We start from the raw sequence: 18612 nt of genomic DNA, 5'->3' as shown, positions 1-18612 counted from the left end.
TTACACTTGAAAGCTTCGGCGGTCCAGAATTTGATAATTGGTTTGTTTGGTTATCACGAAAATAGATTTAGCATCATAAATGGTAAATGTACTACTACTGAAAGGAATAAACCAATGAAGATGACACATTTTAAAGTTTTTAATAAGTTTCTGAATAAATATAAAAGGATAATAAATATCTTTTCCCATTTATTCAAATTTGTGGATTATAATTAATGGAGAATTCTTTCTAAATACACTTTGAAAAATGTTAATTATTATAATAAAGTTAATAATTAAATTTTTTTTTGGTTTAACAAATAAATAAATTGATTTAACATCAATCAGCCAATTTAATGGCTATAATACATTGATAACAATAATGAACAAATAACATACGAGGTGTGTTCAAAAAGTAAGGTGACTCTTCAAATTTCGCGAATTTCAAATTTTTCGATTATCGAAACCTTTTAGAAGTTATACGAGTTGTGTTCAAAAAGTAAGGTGACTTTTCAAATTTCAAATTTTTCAAATTTTTCGATTATCTTCAGTTTTGGGAACAAGAAAAAGTCACATGGGGCCAAATCCGGTGAATATGGTGGCTGAGGCATTATTGTGGTGTTGTTTTTGGCCAAAAAATCCAAATCCTTTGATCCATATTTTTCGATAGCAAAAAATCGCCGAGCTCGCAAAACAACTTGTAACTTTACGCCTCTCACAACCAAACAAAAGAGGATGTTCCATTGAAACTTGGTACAGATGTTAGGGAAGAGTGTACCAATATAACAAAACAAAAAAATCGATAATCGAAAAATTTGAAATTCGCGAAATTTGAAGAGTCACCTTACTTTTTGAACACACCTCGTAAATACATAGCAGGAAGGGATAATTTAATTTAATTTTCAATTATTTCAATTTCAAAGTAATCAACAAAAAACATGAATATATAATATATAATTAGTATAATCTGAACCATAGCCTGAACATTTATATAATTTTAAAGAAACTTTCAAAGTAAAACCCTTTTGCACTTTATTTAATCTAATTACTTACCCATTAGATTCCAATTAATTCTGATTTTTAAAGCAATCCTGTCATTTCATAATATTTTCATGTATTTATTTGATTTTTCATAAATAAATTACTGGCTTAAGAATTTACAACTAGTTCTTGCTTAGAGATGATAATTTACTCTCATTTATCGTATATTGTTTGTTTCGTTATCGTTATCGTTATCGTAACCAATCAAACATTTAACAGTTATAGCACGTTCAGGGAAATTACGAATACATACATACTGATACATATATTAAACGACCGTTAAGAAGGCAACACAAAAATTGCACTAAAACATTGTTTTACAAAGAACGAATTCCATTTAAAATGAAAACAAATTAATTTTACATGTAGAATTTATACATTTTTTCGGTTTTCTTCTTTTTTTTTGGTGGGCGGTCTAGCCTACTTTGGGGATGCCCAATTAAATGTCAATTTGCTCGTCGCGCTTCATTAGCTACCTCAAATACAATATTGATATTAATTAATTTTAATAAATTCACGCTTTGATTGCAATTATCAACTCGACCCCCTGACCTCCCACGGCCCCATTCACTCCATAACCTGGGACACACTCTGCTGCGGCGACTGGGCAGGTGAAAGGCTGCGGGGCGTTGCCGTGGCGGCCACCGTTTCCCCATTCCCGGACCCCCTCTGCTGGCTCTGGGCCTGGCTGAGCAGCTCCTTGTTCAGCCGGTAGCTGCTCATGACGTTGGCACAGCTCTGGTGAAAGTAGAAGTTACGACCGCGCAGGAACGCATCCGTATTGAGATCCTTTATGCCTGTCTTGAAATACACAAGAAAAAAAGCAAAGCAAGTTATAGAATTTTCAATGCTTATTCTTTGGTAGAGTGTGCATTAACTAGTCGAGAGATTACTAGATGGGAAACAGAAAGTTAGGGGTTTTCGGGGGGTATATAGTTCGTGCTCGAAATAAGGTGAAAACTGAAGCAAACTGAGGAATTACCTTACAAATGAAACATTTGTTTTCATCGTCCGGTTTTAAATCCGAACTAATTCCCACCTTTGTGTCCAATTGCGTTAATCCCGGCACGCCCATCGACGACAACTGCGACAGGCTGTTCTCCATGCTCTCTGCGTATTTCGATGCCGGATTGTTGTTGTTGTTGTTGTTACTGCTGCTGTTGTTGTTGTTGTGCGATATGTCCATCGGTCCCGGTTCGGTGCTGCTCACCTGCGGCTCCGAACGAGGTCGCTCCTCTATGGGCGAAATGTTCTCAAGGGATCTGTGAGGGAAGGGAGATTGTTTACTTTGGGAGAACAGATTATACCTAACACTCTATCGCTAACTCTGATTATGTACTTGAAAAGGTTATAGAATCTAGCAATAACTGCTATTAATAGGGTATCTTAATGATACATATGAAAAGCAATCCAGTTTTTAAGTTTTAGTTGAAAACGTGAGTTTGAAGGATCCATATTTTGTCCAAACATTTTCGTAATCCTTTGATATGTACCTATGTACCTATGTACCTACCTTCTATGGGTATAACTAGCCCTAGCTTAATTCACGTGAAGTGTTTAATTCTTATTAACTGTTGACTCAGAGGTGATATTGGCTTTGTAGATTTAAGTAGCAGATTAACGTTTAATTTGGCCAACTTATTGCGTGTCTATACGTACAACTAACGTTAGCCTCCATGAGTCTTTTCGTGTTAGTTGTTTTAATTGTAACATTCTATATCATCTAATTTGTATTTCAAGCTCCATCTCTGTCTTAAAATATAGCATTTTAGCATACCTGCGAAGCAGTTAACCAATCTGTTCCCTTTCATTAACGTCCCTGACTTTAAATTTTGTTCAAATTACTCTGAGAATTATGTTTAGGAATAAAGGCAACCTTTTAACAGAACTTAAACTATTTATTGTGCAAAGTGATTTCAAATAATATATAATTTTCATATTCAAATGTTCTTATTCCGGACTTAGAATATATTAATCTCACCTGCTGCTGCCCACATTCTGCTCCTCCTGCCGCCGTTGGATTTTGCTATAATTGATTTTGCTCGACATCTTCACCGTGTCGTCGTCGTCCACAATGACATCCTCGTCGCTATCATTCTGGCACGAGGCCGTGTCCATCATTAGGTCCTTGTTGTTGCCCCCACTGTTGTTGTTGTTGCCACTGCTGCTGCTGTTGTTGTCGTTGACGCCCACGCCGCAGGAATCCGCGTTGTAGTAGTGGTGTGTGGTAGATGACAGCTCGCTGACGGTTTTCACTGAGGATTAAAGGGCGAGAGCAATTAGCATTAGTCAGGGAACACATGAAGGTATATATATCGATGATTTGAAATAATAAATTATATCTAGATATTATTAAAGCTTTCCTGTATATGTTTAGGCTTGGTTTTAATAATAAATTTATTAAAGTGGTTGTCTTTACTTTTTTGGAAATTCAGTTGTTAGTTTACAGATTAAAGAACAGTAAGGTTGAAATATCGCAAAGATCTTTTAAAAAGTGGTTAAGTATGTGGAATATATATAACCCACCACTGATATGTCCCTGGGGTGGTGCATTGACCTCGCCCGGCCAACTGCTGCTGCTGGCTGTTGTCACATTGGTGCTTACATCCTGCTCATCGGGATGGGGATCCTTCTGGTTGATCACACAGCCCGTCCGGTAGAGAATCCCATCCAGCTTGCCCGGCTGGGCATTGCTGTTGTGCATGCTGGAGGGCGGCAGAACGTTGGCGGATGATCCTGATCCTGGGGCTGTTATCTCTGACCCTGAGTCGGGTACATCGTCGTTGCAGCTCTCCACGTCCACGGTTTCAATCTCCTCCTGCGATTTGGCATCGTCCTGAAAATAAAGTTGGTATCACGGAGTTGAATTTGGGTTGATATCGATATTAAAGGTATACTTTTAGGTGAATTTTGCATGAATTTCCTGAACTTACCTCTGGTGGAATCTTCCCCGTCTCCAGGGCGTACTTCCTCTTACAGATGGGACAGCTGCTACAGTAAAGACTCTCCATCATGTACATCTCGCCGTACTTGCGCTTCCGAACTTTGAGTCTCAGGCGGTTCTGGCGATTGTTCCTTATCCTCTGGAAGGTCTAAGAGAGTAGGAAAACAGCGATCAGATCCACTCATAAGCTAAGTAAGTCGAAAGATAACCCACCTCCCAGCGATTGTGACTGGTACGAATGGCGTTCTCCTGGGCCGGACATGGAGGAGCGAACATATAGGTGGCCTGCAGATTGGCCCTCTCGAATCCCGCACTCAGTTTGTACAGCCTGTCCAGTTCGGTGAGGAAGTGGGAGTGCCACTCCTCGGCACTGAGCTTTAGTCCGCAAACGGGACACATTTCGGGAATGGCTCCTCCGGCAGCTGCCGCCTGCAAGCCACTGACCAGGCTCAAACCACCTGGAACAGCCCGGAGACCCGCCATGCTCAAACTGGCCAAGGCCGCGTGGTGGGCGGCATGGTGATGGGACAGCGGATGCGGATGGGCCATGTGGTGGTGCGTCGTCACCGCTGTGGAAACAGGAGGTGCTCCCACATGGTGACCATGATGATGGCTATGGGCGTGCGGATGGGCCAGCGGATGCGGATGAGAGTGGGCGTGCGTGTGGGGGTGGTGGTGCGGCGAAGAGGCGGCCAGGTGGCTGGCCATCGAAACGGCTACGCTGCTGGTAGCCGTGCTGATGGCCGGATTGCTGGTGGAGCAGGAGGACGATGAGCTGGACGCCGACGAGGAGGTGGCCAGTGCCTGGTGGCTCTTCCCCGCATTATGCAGATCTGTGTGGGCGAGAGGAGGGGGTGGCAAATCGGTAAATTCTAGGCAAGTCCAGGATCATCAATCAAGTTGGTAAGGCAATAAAAAAGATATTTATTCACTGGCAGAAAAGTGTAAGAATGTTTTTCATTTTTAACAGGGGATATTACTGACTGTTAAGCTTACTTCTTTAGGGGCTAACTTAGAGTTAGGGAATGGAAATATTATAAGATTTTCGTTTTTCCTAGTGTACCTCCCCCACTTTTCCCCAACCAATAAATTTTCGAGGCATTTTCTAATTGCCTCGTGGCTCTTTTTAACACGTCGGTAAAAATTAATTGGAGCTCGTAATTCTGGAAGAGAATCTGAATCTGAACCGGAGCCATCAGCATCAGCGAACACACAACTCCGCTGCAGGAAGGCCGGGATGTCAGACGCAGGTCAACCCCACGTATTTTGGCTGCCACAGGCGGAAAAAAGAAACAAACCACCGGCAACCACAATAAATACAAACTGTTTGCTGCGAATCCGCCAAACAAAATCTGTCCGCCGTTCTGCACGTGACTGCGGGCCGGCAATTAAAATAATATTACGATAAATATATACATGGCAATATGGTCGGAACAGGCCTGGACTACAGTCCAGGCCAACTAATATTGTTGGATTGCTGGCCAAACTGTTTTATTTATATTCTTCTAAATTATTGCCCAGCAAAATATGTCGGTTAACCGCGCCCATCAGCATCAGGCGAATGGATATGCTTAATATATGTACGAGGTCATACTACATAGAGCCACCTAGGAGTCGTGACTTTTGTTCAAATTAGCTTAGCAGTGCGCCGGCCATCCATTCCACCTTTCACTTTCGCTCGCAAAAGCGTTTGTAATTGGTGGCTATTAAATAAATTCCATTAAAATATTCAGAAAATATGCAAGGAATGCCAATGAAATATGGAAAGATGTCATTTTAAAACCAAATGGAAAAGTCAAAATGTTTATTTACTAAAAATGTTTCTTGGGAAGAATGTAAAACGAATTATCATAAATTTAATACATTTTAACAGCACAAATTATTGAATTATTTTATAAGTTTTATTTTCTATATGTAGTTATATACACAACATTTCGTTATTTTAGGAATCCTTCATCATTTAGTAAAGATTTTGAGCCAAATAGTTGAAGTAAAACAGAGGAGTGACATTTTTTAGGCATCCCTTGATTATAAATCTACTACTATTATGAGAAATTATTATCATTAAATGGAATTCAAATAACCGAAAGTCTGTTCTCTGAACAAACAGAACTGTTTCCTGGAACTCACTAAACTGAAGTAATAATCCTTTTTCCAAATCAAAACTCATATGCAGAGCCATGCAAATGCAAAATTTATAGTTCTCATGAGTGACTAAATTGCCAAAATTATTAGCGTTCAATGGGAGGTCCCAGTCCTCCAGACCTTCCCCCTTCCATGACACGTGCCCAGCGATATGATATTTCATAATCCACCCCAGCCCAGAAACCAAGAAGTGGGCGTCCCATATATCGTTAGATGAAATATGACTGTTACGGCTGTACTGGGTAGATGCCATTAATATCACAGAAATTAATATGAAAATTCCAAGTGTGCATTCAATATAATACATCATCGGAGTAACAAAAACCGCGCAGGGAAACAATAATAACGCTCGTCACAACAATGGCCAACAATGCAATCAAAGCGATTGGCAACACTTGCGCATCCTTTGGGCCAAGCAAATCGTAAAGTAAGCCGAATAAAAAGCTGACAATAAATGAGCAAACATTATGGGATCTCGAGGGGTGGACGGGTTCGTATAATTGCCTCCAGAAGAGTTGCCACAATGTCGCGGATGAGTAATTAGCCACGGGACTGGAGGACGTCTTCGTGTGCCGAACACGAGCCTGGCAGGATGTGCGGTCGGTTTGACTTTGTAGTCGAGTGGCCGGGCTCCTGGGAAGGGGTTAGATGTTACATTTCAATAAGCCTGCTCCAGTCGAGTATCCTTGTGCCATTTAAAACACTTACGACATGCACCCTTCATCTTAACCCTTCGCTGCTTCCCATCTCTGGGCATGCCCTGTTGACTTCTGCCCGATGAAAAGGGGTTAAAATTCTCTCTCTCGGTGTTCACCTTTAGTTAGTTTAACCCATTGACGGAAGCTAGCCTGTGTTGCAGTTTCAGCTAATTAAAAGTGTATTATTTATCGAAAATAATTTATGGGCTTCCCGTCCATCCACGACTACTGGCTTAATCCGAAAGTTAAACACAAATCCACATGTTGAGTATGGGTGGTGGGTTGATGGGTTGTGGGGGGCAAACTGGTTTTCCGGCTTAAGTTGAAAGGCAAATAACGGTCTAAAGATAAATAAAGAGTTGTCGGAATGTTAGGCATAGGTGTCCCAGAAGGGGGTATTGTTGACAGTTTCTAACAGTGTCTGTTTTACATGATTTTTTGTGTTTTTATAAATTTAACCCATTTAGTTTAATCTGATCAGTTGTTGATCTTATTTTAAGGGAGTTAAGAATTTGTAAAATGTTGGCCAAATAGAGTTTCCATGCCTAAAACGAACAACTAAGAATAATACTCAAACTTTTTCCTATTCTAAAGCTTAGAAACCTAGGACCTTGATAGTTCTGCAAATGGTATTTTATTGCTTTATTTGATCTAAGCTATAATGACTTTAATCATTCTTTTAAAATATGTTAGGTTTGACCTAATATGTGTAATATTTAAACCAATATTTGAAAGTATGATAAAATGTGGCTCTTAGCCCTAAAATAAATAAGAAGAAATGAAATTGAAACTTAGAAACTTTAATCAGGTCGATATTGGGAGCTCTTCAAATGGGAATAAATTAGACTTTTCTATGCCAAATACTAATCTTTACTTTGAAAAAGTTTGAGTTAGACCATTAATCGAATATGTTAGCACACATTAAGCCAAGCTATATTACTTTTATTACTGATAAGATCATCAAAAGTTATCCTTAACTACCTATTCATTTTCAGCAATTAGAAACCTTTTTTCTACCCCCTTTAACCTCCGTCCCTGCTATTTACTCTATATTCCCAATTTGTTTTATTCATTTGCATTCATATTTATCATTTTCATATGCTGCCACCCGATTTCAGGCGTAAGGCGCTTAACTCGAACAGCTTTGCAGGACCAATTAGCAACGCATTTGCAGGAAATTCGGTTTAGCCTACTTTTTGGGAAAAGCAAGGATGAAAATTAAAGACCATAAAGAGCAGGAACAACCCCCAGGTAAATAAGTGAAATTTAAGGAAAATGTCTGAGCTGGGAAACTAATAAAAAACAATCTGAAGTGGAGAGGCGAAGAGAGGTCCTGTCGCTGTCCTTACGCCTGCCAGTCAAAGTTAACCTACTGAAGCGTTAAAATTGCTCAGAAAAAGTAAAATTGAAACAAATACTGCTGGCGATTTTTATCAGTAAAAAAAAGGAGGGAAATGGGAAGGCAGAAATGGAAGTTTTCCTTTTATCGCAAACATGCAAATTCCCTTTTTGTGGATGCAAATTTGCAAAATAAATAAATGTGGTGCAACCCTACTTACGTCTCAAATCCCTGGGATCCTGCGAATTATTACTGCGCGGACTTTCACCCTTTTCAACGGCATCGTAATCCTGTGATCCCTCCATGGATTCATGGGATGTGCAAGTGGGACTGGCCGAGTCCGTGCGAAATGATTCGCTGCCATTGAACAGATTCTGCCGGGGAGAAATCGAAGTGCAAATCCCATTATGACAAGTGTCAATCTCCCGTCGATTATCAGCTCATCTCAACCTCTGCTGTTGGGATCCCAGGCCCACTCCTCCACCCACTTCAGCTCACCTGATCCAGAGATATGCCAATGTACTTGGGCGGCGAAAAGGCCGACGGCAACGAAAAGTTGGACAGCACCGACGGCTTCCCCAGCGGCGACCGGTCACTGGCGAAATAGCTGGCCGGTCCCGCTCCTGCCGCCGCTGCAGCAGCAGCAGCTCCGTTGGCCACCAGCATCCCGTGGTTGAGCAGCAGGTGCGGATTGAAGTAGTTGCCGACTAGTGACATGTTGTGGAGATCTTTGGCGTCAGGTAACTGCAAAAGGGGGAAATCGAAAGGGATTACCTAAAAAGTATAGTTGGAAAGAAGTGAGGAAAATATTGTAGAATCGAGGCAGTAAATGTATTTTCATTGGTTTTATTTACGAGTATATTTGTTGCGAGCTGAACAAAGCTAAAGATCAACCCACAGCGTGACCAAAACAGTATATGATAAGTTGTCTTTATAAGTTTTGCCAACTTAGCCAGTCAAGAGTTTGTTCGTTTACAGTAAATCTAAAATCTTTAGCCAACACAAAGAGAAGGACATCGTTCATACTTAACACTTCTCACTGAACATAACTGATAGCTTTAGTTTCCTATTAAATCTGTTGTATATGAAAGATATAAAATATTGTGCAAAAGTTTTTCAATTATCAAAAAATTAAATAATCTTTCACTAGCTTATAACTCAGGTTATAATTTTAACTCACAAATTTATGATATTTACACACACTTCAAACCATTCCTATTTAATTGCTTAGTTTTAACCGGGAACATATTTTATTTATTCTAAACTTCAATTATTTTTAAAGGGTTTGAGGAACTACATACTTATTTCATTGGCACACTTAATTATTTTACAGCTTTGTAACAAAAGAGTAATCACAAGGGATCCTTGAATCCGAAACTCTATTCTCTCTATACTCTTACCAGGCATAAGTAATAGTAAAACTTTCTTGGAGTTTATCAGCTGCATCTTAGCGTTTCCTTCAAATGATTTGTATTTGTAAGTTATTGGTAAAAGCTAATAAGTGCCTAAAACTTGCGCAGTGTTAGCCTAAGCGCAGTGTTTCCCAAAGCTAAGTGAGCGTTAAATTTAAGCGTTAAATATGCGCATTACGCGAGTCTAAGCAACGGAACCCACAGCAAATTATGGGTGCTACATGACTTGGCGTTAAAATTAGCCAATTATGGAAGGTGGATACCCAAACACGAATATGTAACATATGCCGATGCGCAAGGCTGGGAAAACTCTGGGAAAATCTAGCGATACGTAATCCAATTCCCAACTGAGAAGACGAAAGACGCCCTGAGAGTATGTCCTCGGATTTGCATCGATACATATTATGCAGAAAAATGTTTAATTTACGACAAATAAATGTTAAATTGAGAGATTTTAGAATTACGATATCGAACATCGCCATAAACTGTGTCAGTTTCAAAGGGAAGTGCCGGATAGCTCACTTCCAATGGGGTGTAAAATAACGAGAAAAATGCTCACAATTTCCCCCGTCGCTTTCCTTTTCCCGATCCAAAACTCACACATAAAGACTTTGGCAAATGATATGGGTAAAGTGGGCAGGGTGAGTTGGGCTGGGAGTTGGTCTGGGGGGAGTTCTTCTTCGGCAGATAACCCACAAAACGCAGAGTTTTGCTCACAAATTGAGGCTGACGAGTGTTAAGCGGCGGTGGCGTCGCAGACAAGATACGAGTATAACATAAGCAGCGACATGTGTGACAAGTATTAACCCTCACCCACCCACTCATACCATCAACGACCCCCTAAACATGGGAAACTTTACTTTGCAAAAATTAACATACAAATTTGTCTGCCAGGGAAAGCATTTCAAAAGCTGAAAGTGGGAGCAAATTATGGGAAAAATATTAGCAGAGGAAAAATGCTCATCTGAGGTTATAGTATTGGAATCTGCCATCTAAAATCTAATTTATATATTACGCCAGATATATGTACTATATAACTGGGTGAAAAAGAACTGAAAACTAAAATCTAAGATGGAGAATATTCTTGGAAAAGTTATAATAAACCAGAAGAAAGGCTGGTACTCTTGGCACCGATCAAAAGCTATGACTAAAAATGTAAGCTTATTAAGACAAAGACTGTATATTTATATTAAAAATTCTAAATACCAATTAATGCATCTCCTAACAACATTTAAATAATAAATGGTCTTTAAGTGAGTTTAAATTTCATAAAATTTTATTTTAGGCCTACCTTGACACTAAGTCTTTTATGAACGTTTTACTAACAACTTGTAACTTATTTTACTCTACGATTAGCAATCATAGTTACTCAGTTTTCTATCGTTACGTACTAGCATTTTGGCCAATCAATCTCATTGATTAAACCGGAAAATCCCTCATTGGACAGTTGATTAATCTGGTTTGATTTTCTTGTTAATTTGAATCGTAATCCTGGTCACACGCTGGAACCAAGTCGAGTCCAATAAATTAAGGATTATCAAGAGAAATTAGCACCTCAATTTGGGGGGCGAGCTCTCTGCTGCATATGTTGCCATATCGGGCCTGGATAAGCATCCATCCCCATGCTCATTGAGTTTAAAATGTTGCAAGTCAGAAGCGACACGAGATTGGGGTATCGCAACCGCATGAGTTGCACTTTGTCTAAGTCTGCAGTTGGGTTAACAGCTGTTTTGGAGGTCCTGGCACGGATTGAAAACCTCCAACAGAAGTGGTCAACCGCTTGGCAGTCCCATTCCTAATGCTCTTTTAATTCTATACGTGTTGTGGAAATTTCAGCAAGTTCACGCCTATTGATTTATGCCCCTTAATCAGTGCAAAGCCGTATTACAGAGGGAGAAAATATTTGATTTTAATCACTTTACACCTAAATTGTTTCCTAAAGAGGTCACTAAGAAGTCATGGTAATTTAACAACAAGAAAAAGTATTTGGATTCTAATTTTCCTTACTTTTTAAAATTACGTTAAATCTATAGAAAACTTAAACTAAATACAACCTAATAAGCTAAAAACTCACTATTGGAATGTCTTTTCATTAGCAACATATAAAAAATCGAGAAAACAGTGCAATTTTACGGAATTTAATCAGATTTTAAACAAAAACATAGATGATTAATGTTTATTTTATTAAAAAACTGGATTTGGCATTCTTGAACTGAGATTGTTAACGATTTTTCCGAGTGCAGGAGCAGGTGGCACCCCTCGTTGGTGGGGTGTTTGGTTTTCCCCCCACGTTGTTTGCTTTTCTATTAGCGCCGGGCGGGTGATTTGTTAGCCCAAATTGTAACATTCCTTATCCGCCGAAGGGGATGACTGGGCTCAGATTTGCATAGATTCGTTCTGTTTGCCCTTAACACTTGAATTATTGCTGTGCTCTTCCCCCAAAGACCCCTCGAAAGTGGCCATTCAGTGCAACTTCCAGCTGCAGCGGCATATAACAGGCAACAACAATAACAGCTTAATTACAACAACACGATAACGAGTGGCAAATAGCAATTGTCTACATACAATTGCCAATTTCGCTTAACTTGGTCATAAAACACGGCCCGGCGACAGCAGACGGACGGACGGAAGGCAAAGCAAACAACAAACAACTTGGCCTTCTCAACACACCACAAATAAATCTCAATTTGTGGCACTAACACGGAGTAAACGAGGCCCAAATCGAACCGAAGCTCTGCCGCTGGAGAGCCTGGTAATACTAAAAACGTTTAGCGATTGCCAATTTTCGCAAACTAAATGTTTATGGCGAGTCTCAACCTGTTCGTCTTTAGCTTCTTTCTTCGGGGCTCCAAGTGATTGGCCGAATGAGCGGAAAATTGCAAGGGAAGTAGATTGTGTAGCGTAAGTTGAGACGTCATTTTACTCGGGGGGAAAGTGATGAAAGTCTATTTTTAATTTTGTACTTTGCTTGCTTTGTGAAGTTAGATTAAAGCAGCCCTAACGGATATTCATTTATATCATTTCTAGAAATATTTAGAATAAAGACATCGAAATAAAAAGTTTGCGAATAAAATTGATGGGAATTTAAATTGATTGGAATTAAAAGGTCGGAATGGCTTAAATGCGTTAGCCACACTTAAGAAACTTTAACTCAATAAAAAATAAAGGAAACTAAAGGAAAAATATATCTGGGAAATTCCCACCTTTTCTAAAGCAGCAAAAGATAATTAACCTGGCTATAAAAGTTTTGTCTTTTAATGTCTTTTAAGAGCATCAGTTTTCTATTTAATATTTTCTCACAAGGATTGGGGATTGATTATAATTGCTGACTATACTGTTTATCATTAGTTTAGTTTTAGTATTCTTGATTGGCATTAATATTTCAGTATAGATGTGTTTAATGTTTCATTATGGTTTTGGAAAAGGTAAGCAAACTATTTTTGTACATTGTATCTTCACAACAAGCACCTTGAATCAGAAACATCTGATACACTGAATATTAAAAGAGGACCGATTAAAAAATACTTCTTCCATTATTATCCAAAGATGGCCTTGTAAACCTTATAGCTTCCATCATTACACCTCACCATCGGTGGGCATACCTCAGAGCAACTATCACTGACCATTTGGGTATTACACGCCCCATGAGCACTTCTTGTTAAACGCCTCGATGCCTTGGCACTCTGTTGCCTGGCCTGCAGTTGTCTCCCTGATAAATGGCTATAAATTAAATTAGGCTCACACAGTCGGATATGCACACAACTCACCTACACATACTTTGTGGCAATAAGTGGCGCAAACGAGAATTATTTTTCATATGCTGGCCCGCCTCAGTCCCATAACTTTCCACACCCTAACTTGTTTCTGCCATTTTTTCCAGGGGGTCAGTCTGTTTACCTTTTGTTGTTGCTGCTGCTGCCGTCGTGGTTACAAAATTGTTATGGTGCCCCCTGGGTTTCTCTTCGCTGCCTTTGACCCACCCAGACAGGCTGGTGGCTGAAGGGCCGAGAACCAGACCCATATTAAACCATTTGACATTGCATTTAATATGCTCGCTCGGCTTGTTTTTATTAATTTTTATTGTTTGGGTTATGCTTGGTTATAAATGCCTCCATAAATAAGCTAGATAAGCGAGTGGTGCAGTGGCTTTGCCACTAGTCGTTATTGAAAGAAGTTAAAATGGTAACAGAATAGAAAATGGAAGTTTTGTTATAGTAATCCTTAGTTTCTATCATGTTTTCATGTCCCAGAGGTCGTATCTCAGTCAAAATATAAGTGATGATAACTCCCAATCTCAACCAGTTTATGAAGGTTAAGGATTGAGGGGGAAAGCTGATAAAACTCCAACTTGAAAGATTAAACAGATATTCCTGAGAATATATCCCATATTCTATCCCATGTTTAGAATTCTTAAAGGCAAGAATTCCTCCTTCAAACCCAACTCGCTTCTAAGAGCAGAGGACATATTGTTGTCATGTTTAACATATCTTAACGCTACTCAATGCTATGCAGAGGCAGAGATATAATTTCAATTCGGAGTCCGACTCCAGTTGGAATAACCAGTTTCGCGGGTAGCCAGAGTGGACTGTTCGAACATCATCAGCGCTCGAGTTCTTCATCATTTGTAGCATCAGCGTCAAGATCATTGCTCATGTTTACAATGATGACAGGCAGCAGGAACAAGCAGAAGCTGGCGGAGCACAAGTTGGCGGAGGAGCCGACTGCCAGCCAAGTCAAATGGTAGCTTCTCTGTGGGATCGGGCCAGTAGTTAACAGTGGCAGTCACTGCTGCCCGCTTCCATCAGGCCCGACTCGAAGTTCGGAATTGAAGCTATCATAAATCTGTTCGTCGCAAAAATCTACACACAATGGGGCGTTTGCAAACGCATTCGTTGATCGGAATGCGACGACGAACTCTCTGAATCTGCCTTTTGACTGACTGCGGAATTGGAAATGGGAACGTGATCGGGCAATACTTGATCGGACTTAGGAAATATCGGAAGGTATAGTGCTGACATTATTTGGAAAAGTGATCTTTTAAGTTCTAACTGACATAATTGCACTGCATTGTGCACTTTAACTTTAGCTTTTTTAATTTATATTTATAAAATGTTTGTTTACAAAATTAGTTAAAGATTTCAAATGGTACTTTTTTTTTGTGCATTTCAAGATAAAAAGGCTAAGAGTAAAATCAAGGTATTAATACTAAGTACAATGCTGAATAATATTAACATTGTTGTTTTTCCCAAGGGCAGATCTAGGACTCGGTTTTTAATAACTTTTTTGTAGCACACTTTTTAGGAGGGTTTGTGAGGCAGTTTATGCCTTAAAACTTCCTGTAAGTACTCCACTAGTTACTCTAATATTCCAATTTTCAATAGTCGTGTTATTGGAATATTGGAAAAGAGTCTTCCCTCATCTCTTTCATCATATTCACTGCACTTAAAAGAGTCGACAATGCTTTCTCTTAACTTTCTCCAAGCCATAAGGATCGTTAATTGAGTGCATGATCATCCGCAATCACGCTGTCATCCCTAGTCGCATCTCCAACTGGAAGTTCACTTGGAAGTTCTGCTTGGATTTGTTGTTTTACAATGCAGCATTGTTTTGGTTTCTGTGGGCTTTTGGCCAGAGTCTTGCCTGCTCCGCTGATTCTTCTGGCCGAGCGGTGCGGTGTGCTGATTTATGGCATCTTTCGGCATTTCGGCTACCGGCCCCCAGTCTTTATGATTTGTCATAAATATGTCCCCTCCGTCCGATCAGATCGGCGACTCCAATCAGCAGTTGTCCGGTCTGGGTTTGTGCGTTAGGTATTTTGGCTTTCTGAGCTCTACTTACTCTCGATGGAAATGGACGTTGTCCACGTAGAGCCTCATGCAAACCGGAAGCGGCTTCCGAGAGGACAACGAGCGCTTGAGATGGCAAATGGCTGCTGCCAAATGCGTTGCTTTCCATCTGCAGCTCGTTTTTGTTTTGTTTTGGTTTTGGTTTAGGTTTAGGTTTAGACTAATTTGGCACTAGGGGGCACTCATAACCTCACTTTCGCTTGTGTTTCAGTATGGTATTGGCACATGCAAAGATCACTCGATATCCTGGATAAGCGGTTGGGAATTATATTGTATTTGCGCGTCGGTAAATCGGTAGCTCGGATCAGCTGACGGCTCGCTCTCTTTCTTTGGCTCTCTCGCTCTTTCGACACAGAACACCCGCACGTACGCGCTGCAGAAATCCAACTGAGGCTGCCTCGAAACCAGTTGCCGTTAGTCGGCCGGTATGCTTCCTCTTTTCCAGCCTCGCTGCTGCGCAGTCGGCGTTGGCTGCGCTGCGTAACTTTTGGCGGCCTCTGATTGGTTAGCGCTTACAACCGGTTTGGTTGCACTCTCGCCATCCCGCTCTCTCGCACGCCCACTCCAAGTACACGCGTAGTTTTACATTATGTTCACCTCTTTGGTCGATGAGTTTGTTTTTGCCGTTGCATTATTATTCCAAAATGGTTGCATGTTTGTCCGTTGGCCATTGTACGCCTGTTTGTCTGCCAGCACCTGGTACTGGTGCTTCCCCATCTCCCTTGAATTTTCCCCGCATTTCCTCTGCCAATCCCCTTGCTCATTCCATCAACTTCTGACATTTTGTGTAAATAAACCGTATGGGAAACATTTTTACTTTTGGCTCTGGCATTTTGTTGTTGTTTGTCGGACACTGTCCTGGACAAAAGTATCTTGGAAGTAGTCTCTCTCTTTTTTTTCGCCTGCAGCTGGGTTTTTGCACACCGTCCACTTAATATAGCGCATTACTGTGGTATTTATTGGGCGCGAAGTGGCGAAAATATTTTAAAAGTAGGGTGTTCATAGTACAGTGCGGCTTAAGTGATGTTGCTACACCAATTGTTACATGACAAATTGTTAACTAATTACACACAAAGTATATTCCTTCCATTTAAACTTCCAAGAATCCATTAAACTTGAAAGAACTATTAATTACCTTAACCATAATTTACCTTTCTGTTGATAACTAATATTTAAAGGCATAGAAGCCTAAATAAAAATGTATTTTCATAAAACAACCTTCACATTTATACCAAACATAATGAATTTGGTAAGTAAATATCATTTTAAATATATCTACATTCTTAACAAAAAGTTAAACATATCATATTGTCATATTAAATTCTTCTTTACGTATTTTTGCTTCTCTTAAGGATTACCCTCATGCTGGGTTTTATCTACAGCAAAGGAGAGTTAGATTTCCACTCCTTGCTCCACTGTCAACTGACCAACAAACTACCTACAAACCGAAATAGTTGTCACACAATATTACTACGGAGAACAACTAAAACTACAACTAGTATTAAAACAACAGCCCGACAACAGGATACAACCAACAACCACTGTGTACTGGGGACAATATAAAAAGCTTAACCCATCTGCGCGCAACTTTTTGTTCCGACCTCGTTGCCTTTGCTGTGATTTCCAATATGCCGGACTAACTAAATAAAGTATTTTCCTTGCAATTTACTTGGCTGGGCAGGGTAGGCAGGGAGCGGGAAGGGGGTGTAGATTCGCGTAAAAAATGCGCAAACCTTTCTGACATGTTTATGGGGCCCTGTCCGTCAATTCGAGGCAGTTGACACCACTCGCACCTCGCTGCCCGCTCCTTTAATTGGTGGCTAGTAAATTTTCTTTTTACCATCTTTGGAAGATCCCCCATCTTCTCGGGAAGATTTCTTCTAATTTTTTGCTCATTAAATTTACATTTTAAGAATTCCTGGGCGAGCACAGAGGTTTGCACTTTATAATTTCCACCAGCCTGCCTTTCGGTTTATTACCCATCTCTGTCGGTGGGAGGGAGTAAGGGATACAATGGAGTGGAGGGGGAGTGGTAAGTGGGAGCGAGAGATCTATAGTGCACTGAGAGGAATGGTGGAGCAGGCCAGGTATGTAAAATCCATTATTGGAGATTTATTGGTCTATTATAGGGGCTTTTCATAAGATAACATATATACATATACATATAGTTTTAATAGAAGTTATCATATGAAAAAATCCTCATAAGTCAAAGTTATTATTAAAAAAAAATTAAAAACTTCATAGAAATCAAAAAGCAATGGAACAGTTTACCTAAAGTCAATTAATAGGTTTGACTCACTCTCTTTAAAACGAATCCAAGAGTTTACAGTTATATTTTTCTGTGTACAGCGAGTGGGAGGAGTACCCCTGTATTGGGCACTGTGAGAACAGAGGGAATGAGTCCCGAAGTCATGGAGATAGCCAGAGTGCCAGAATGAGACAGCTAGGAGGGAAGCTCGGGAGTTTGCGGCGCATGCGCCGACGTTGGAGGTAGCCTACATTATGTGTCTATTTCTTGTACATAGAGTGCTGCCCTGCTCAAGCTGGAGCTCCCAAACTTCTCCTCGAAGAGGTAACTAAGTCTTCCTTCGACTGGTGACTGGTAACTGGTGACTGGTAACTGGTAACTCGTAACTGGTAACTGGTATCTGGAGGCAACTGGCGGAATCGTAGGGCGAGTGCCATGTACAGGACTTGTACTGCATTTCGGGTTGGCAGTAGATTTTTCATTTTATTTATGTGCTGCCTTCACTTTGCTGATTGCGTTTACTTATTCCTGCCCCCAACACCACCCCCGCCTTATTCTTTTCTTTGTCAGTTTGTCAGCTTCCCGGCTACAAAATTAAATACTTGTCTCTGGTCCGATTTCTTTTTTGTTATCTTTCGGGTGTGTGGGCGCGGCTCTATATATAACCAACTGTCGTCTGTCTTCGCCACCACCTCCTCATCCTCAGGCCAGTGTAGGGAGTGGGTGTAGGTATGTACTTGGCACAACTTGGCCTGACAACTAATTTATGTAGTGGCCAAGCAGCTGCTGCAACTTTAGCTCTGCCCAGTTCTTTAATAATCTTGCTTTTTTATTTTGGCAAACAATTTTTCATAATTTAGTTTGCCCCCTTGACGTTATACAGACTTATGAGTGGACTTATATATGGCTAGAAAATTAGATATTAATTGGTGAAACGTTTATGGTTGGTATATAATTTAT

At 40.3% G+C, this 18612-nt stretch overlaps 1 protein-coding gene across 5 annotated transcripts; it reads right to left on the bottom strand.

The window, feature by feature from the left end:
* Positions 1 to 922: 922 nt before the first annotated feature.
* LOC108108815 (protein Teyrha-meyrha) lies at positions 923 to 15772 on the bottom strand. 5 transcript variants are annotated; one of them, XM_017217001.2, is made up of 9 exons: positions 15397 to 15772; positions 8645 to 8920; positions 8367 to 8520; positions 4178 to 4797; positions 3954 to 4112; positions 3547 to 3856; positions 3002 to 3275; positions 2003 to 2282; positions 923 to 1821 (listed from the first exon to the last, which is right to left on the bottom strand). In XM_017217001.2, the coding sequence occupies exons 1-9, from the start codon at positions 15511 to 15513 to the stop codon at positions 1588 to 1590; spliced, it is 2424 nt and encodes an 807-aa protein (XP_017072490.1). In that variant the 5' UTR covers positions 15514 to 15772; the 3' UTR covers positions 923 to 1587. The 5 variants fall into 5 exon arrangements, with proteins under 5 accessions (XP_017072490.1, XP_017072493.1, XP_017072491.1 ...); XM_017217004.2 differs by having other exon boundaries at positions 2060 to 2282; XM_017217002.2 differs by having other exon boundaries at positions 8645 to 8890.
* Positions 15773 to 18612: the final 2840 nt, after the last annotated feature.

The sequence above is a fragment of the Drosophila eugracilis genome, unplaced genomic scaffold, assembly GCF_018153835.1.
Source record: "Drosophila eugracilis isolate 14026-0451.02 unplaced genomic scaffold, ASM1815383v1 contig_2154, whole genome shotgun sequence".
NCBI classification, from domain to species: domain Eukaryota; kingdom Metazoa; phylum Arthropoda; class Insecta; order Diptera; family Drosophilidae; genus Drosophila; species Drosophila eugracilis.
Note: the sequence above shows the minus strand (reverse complement) of the source record. Positions and strands in the feature narration are given on the sequence as shown.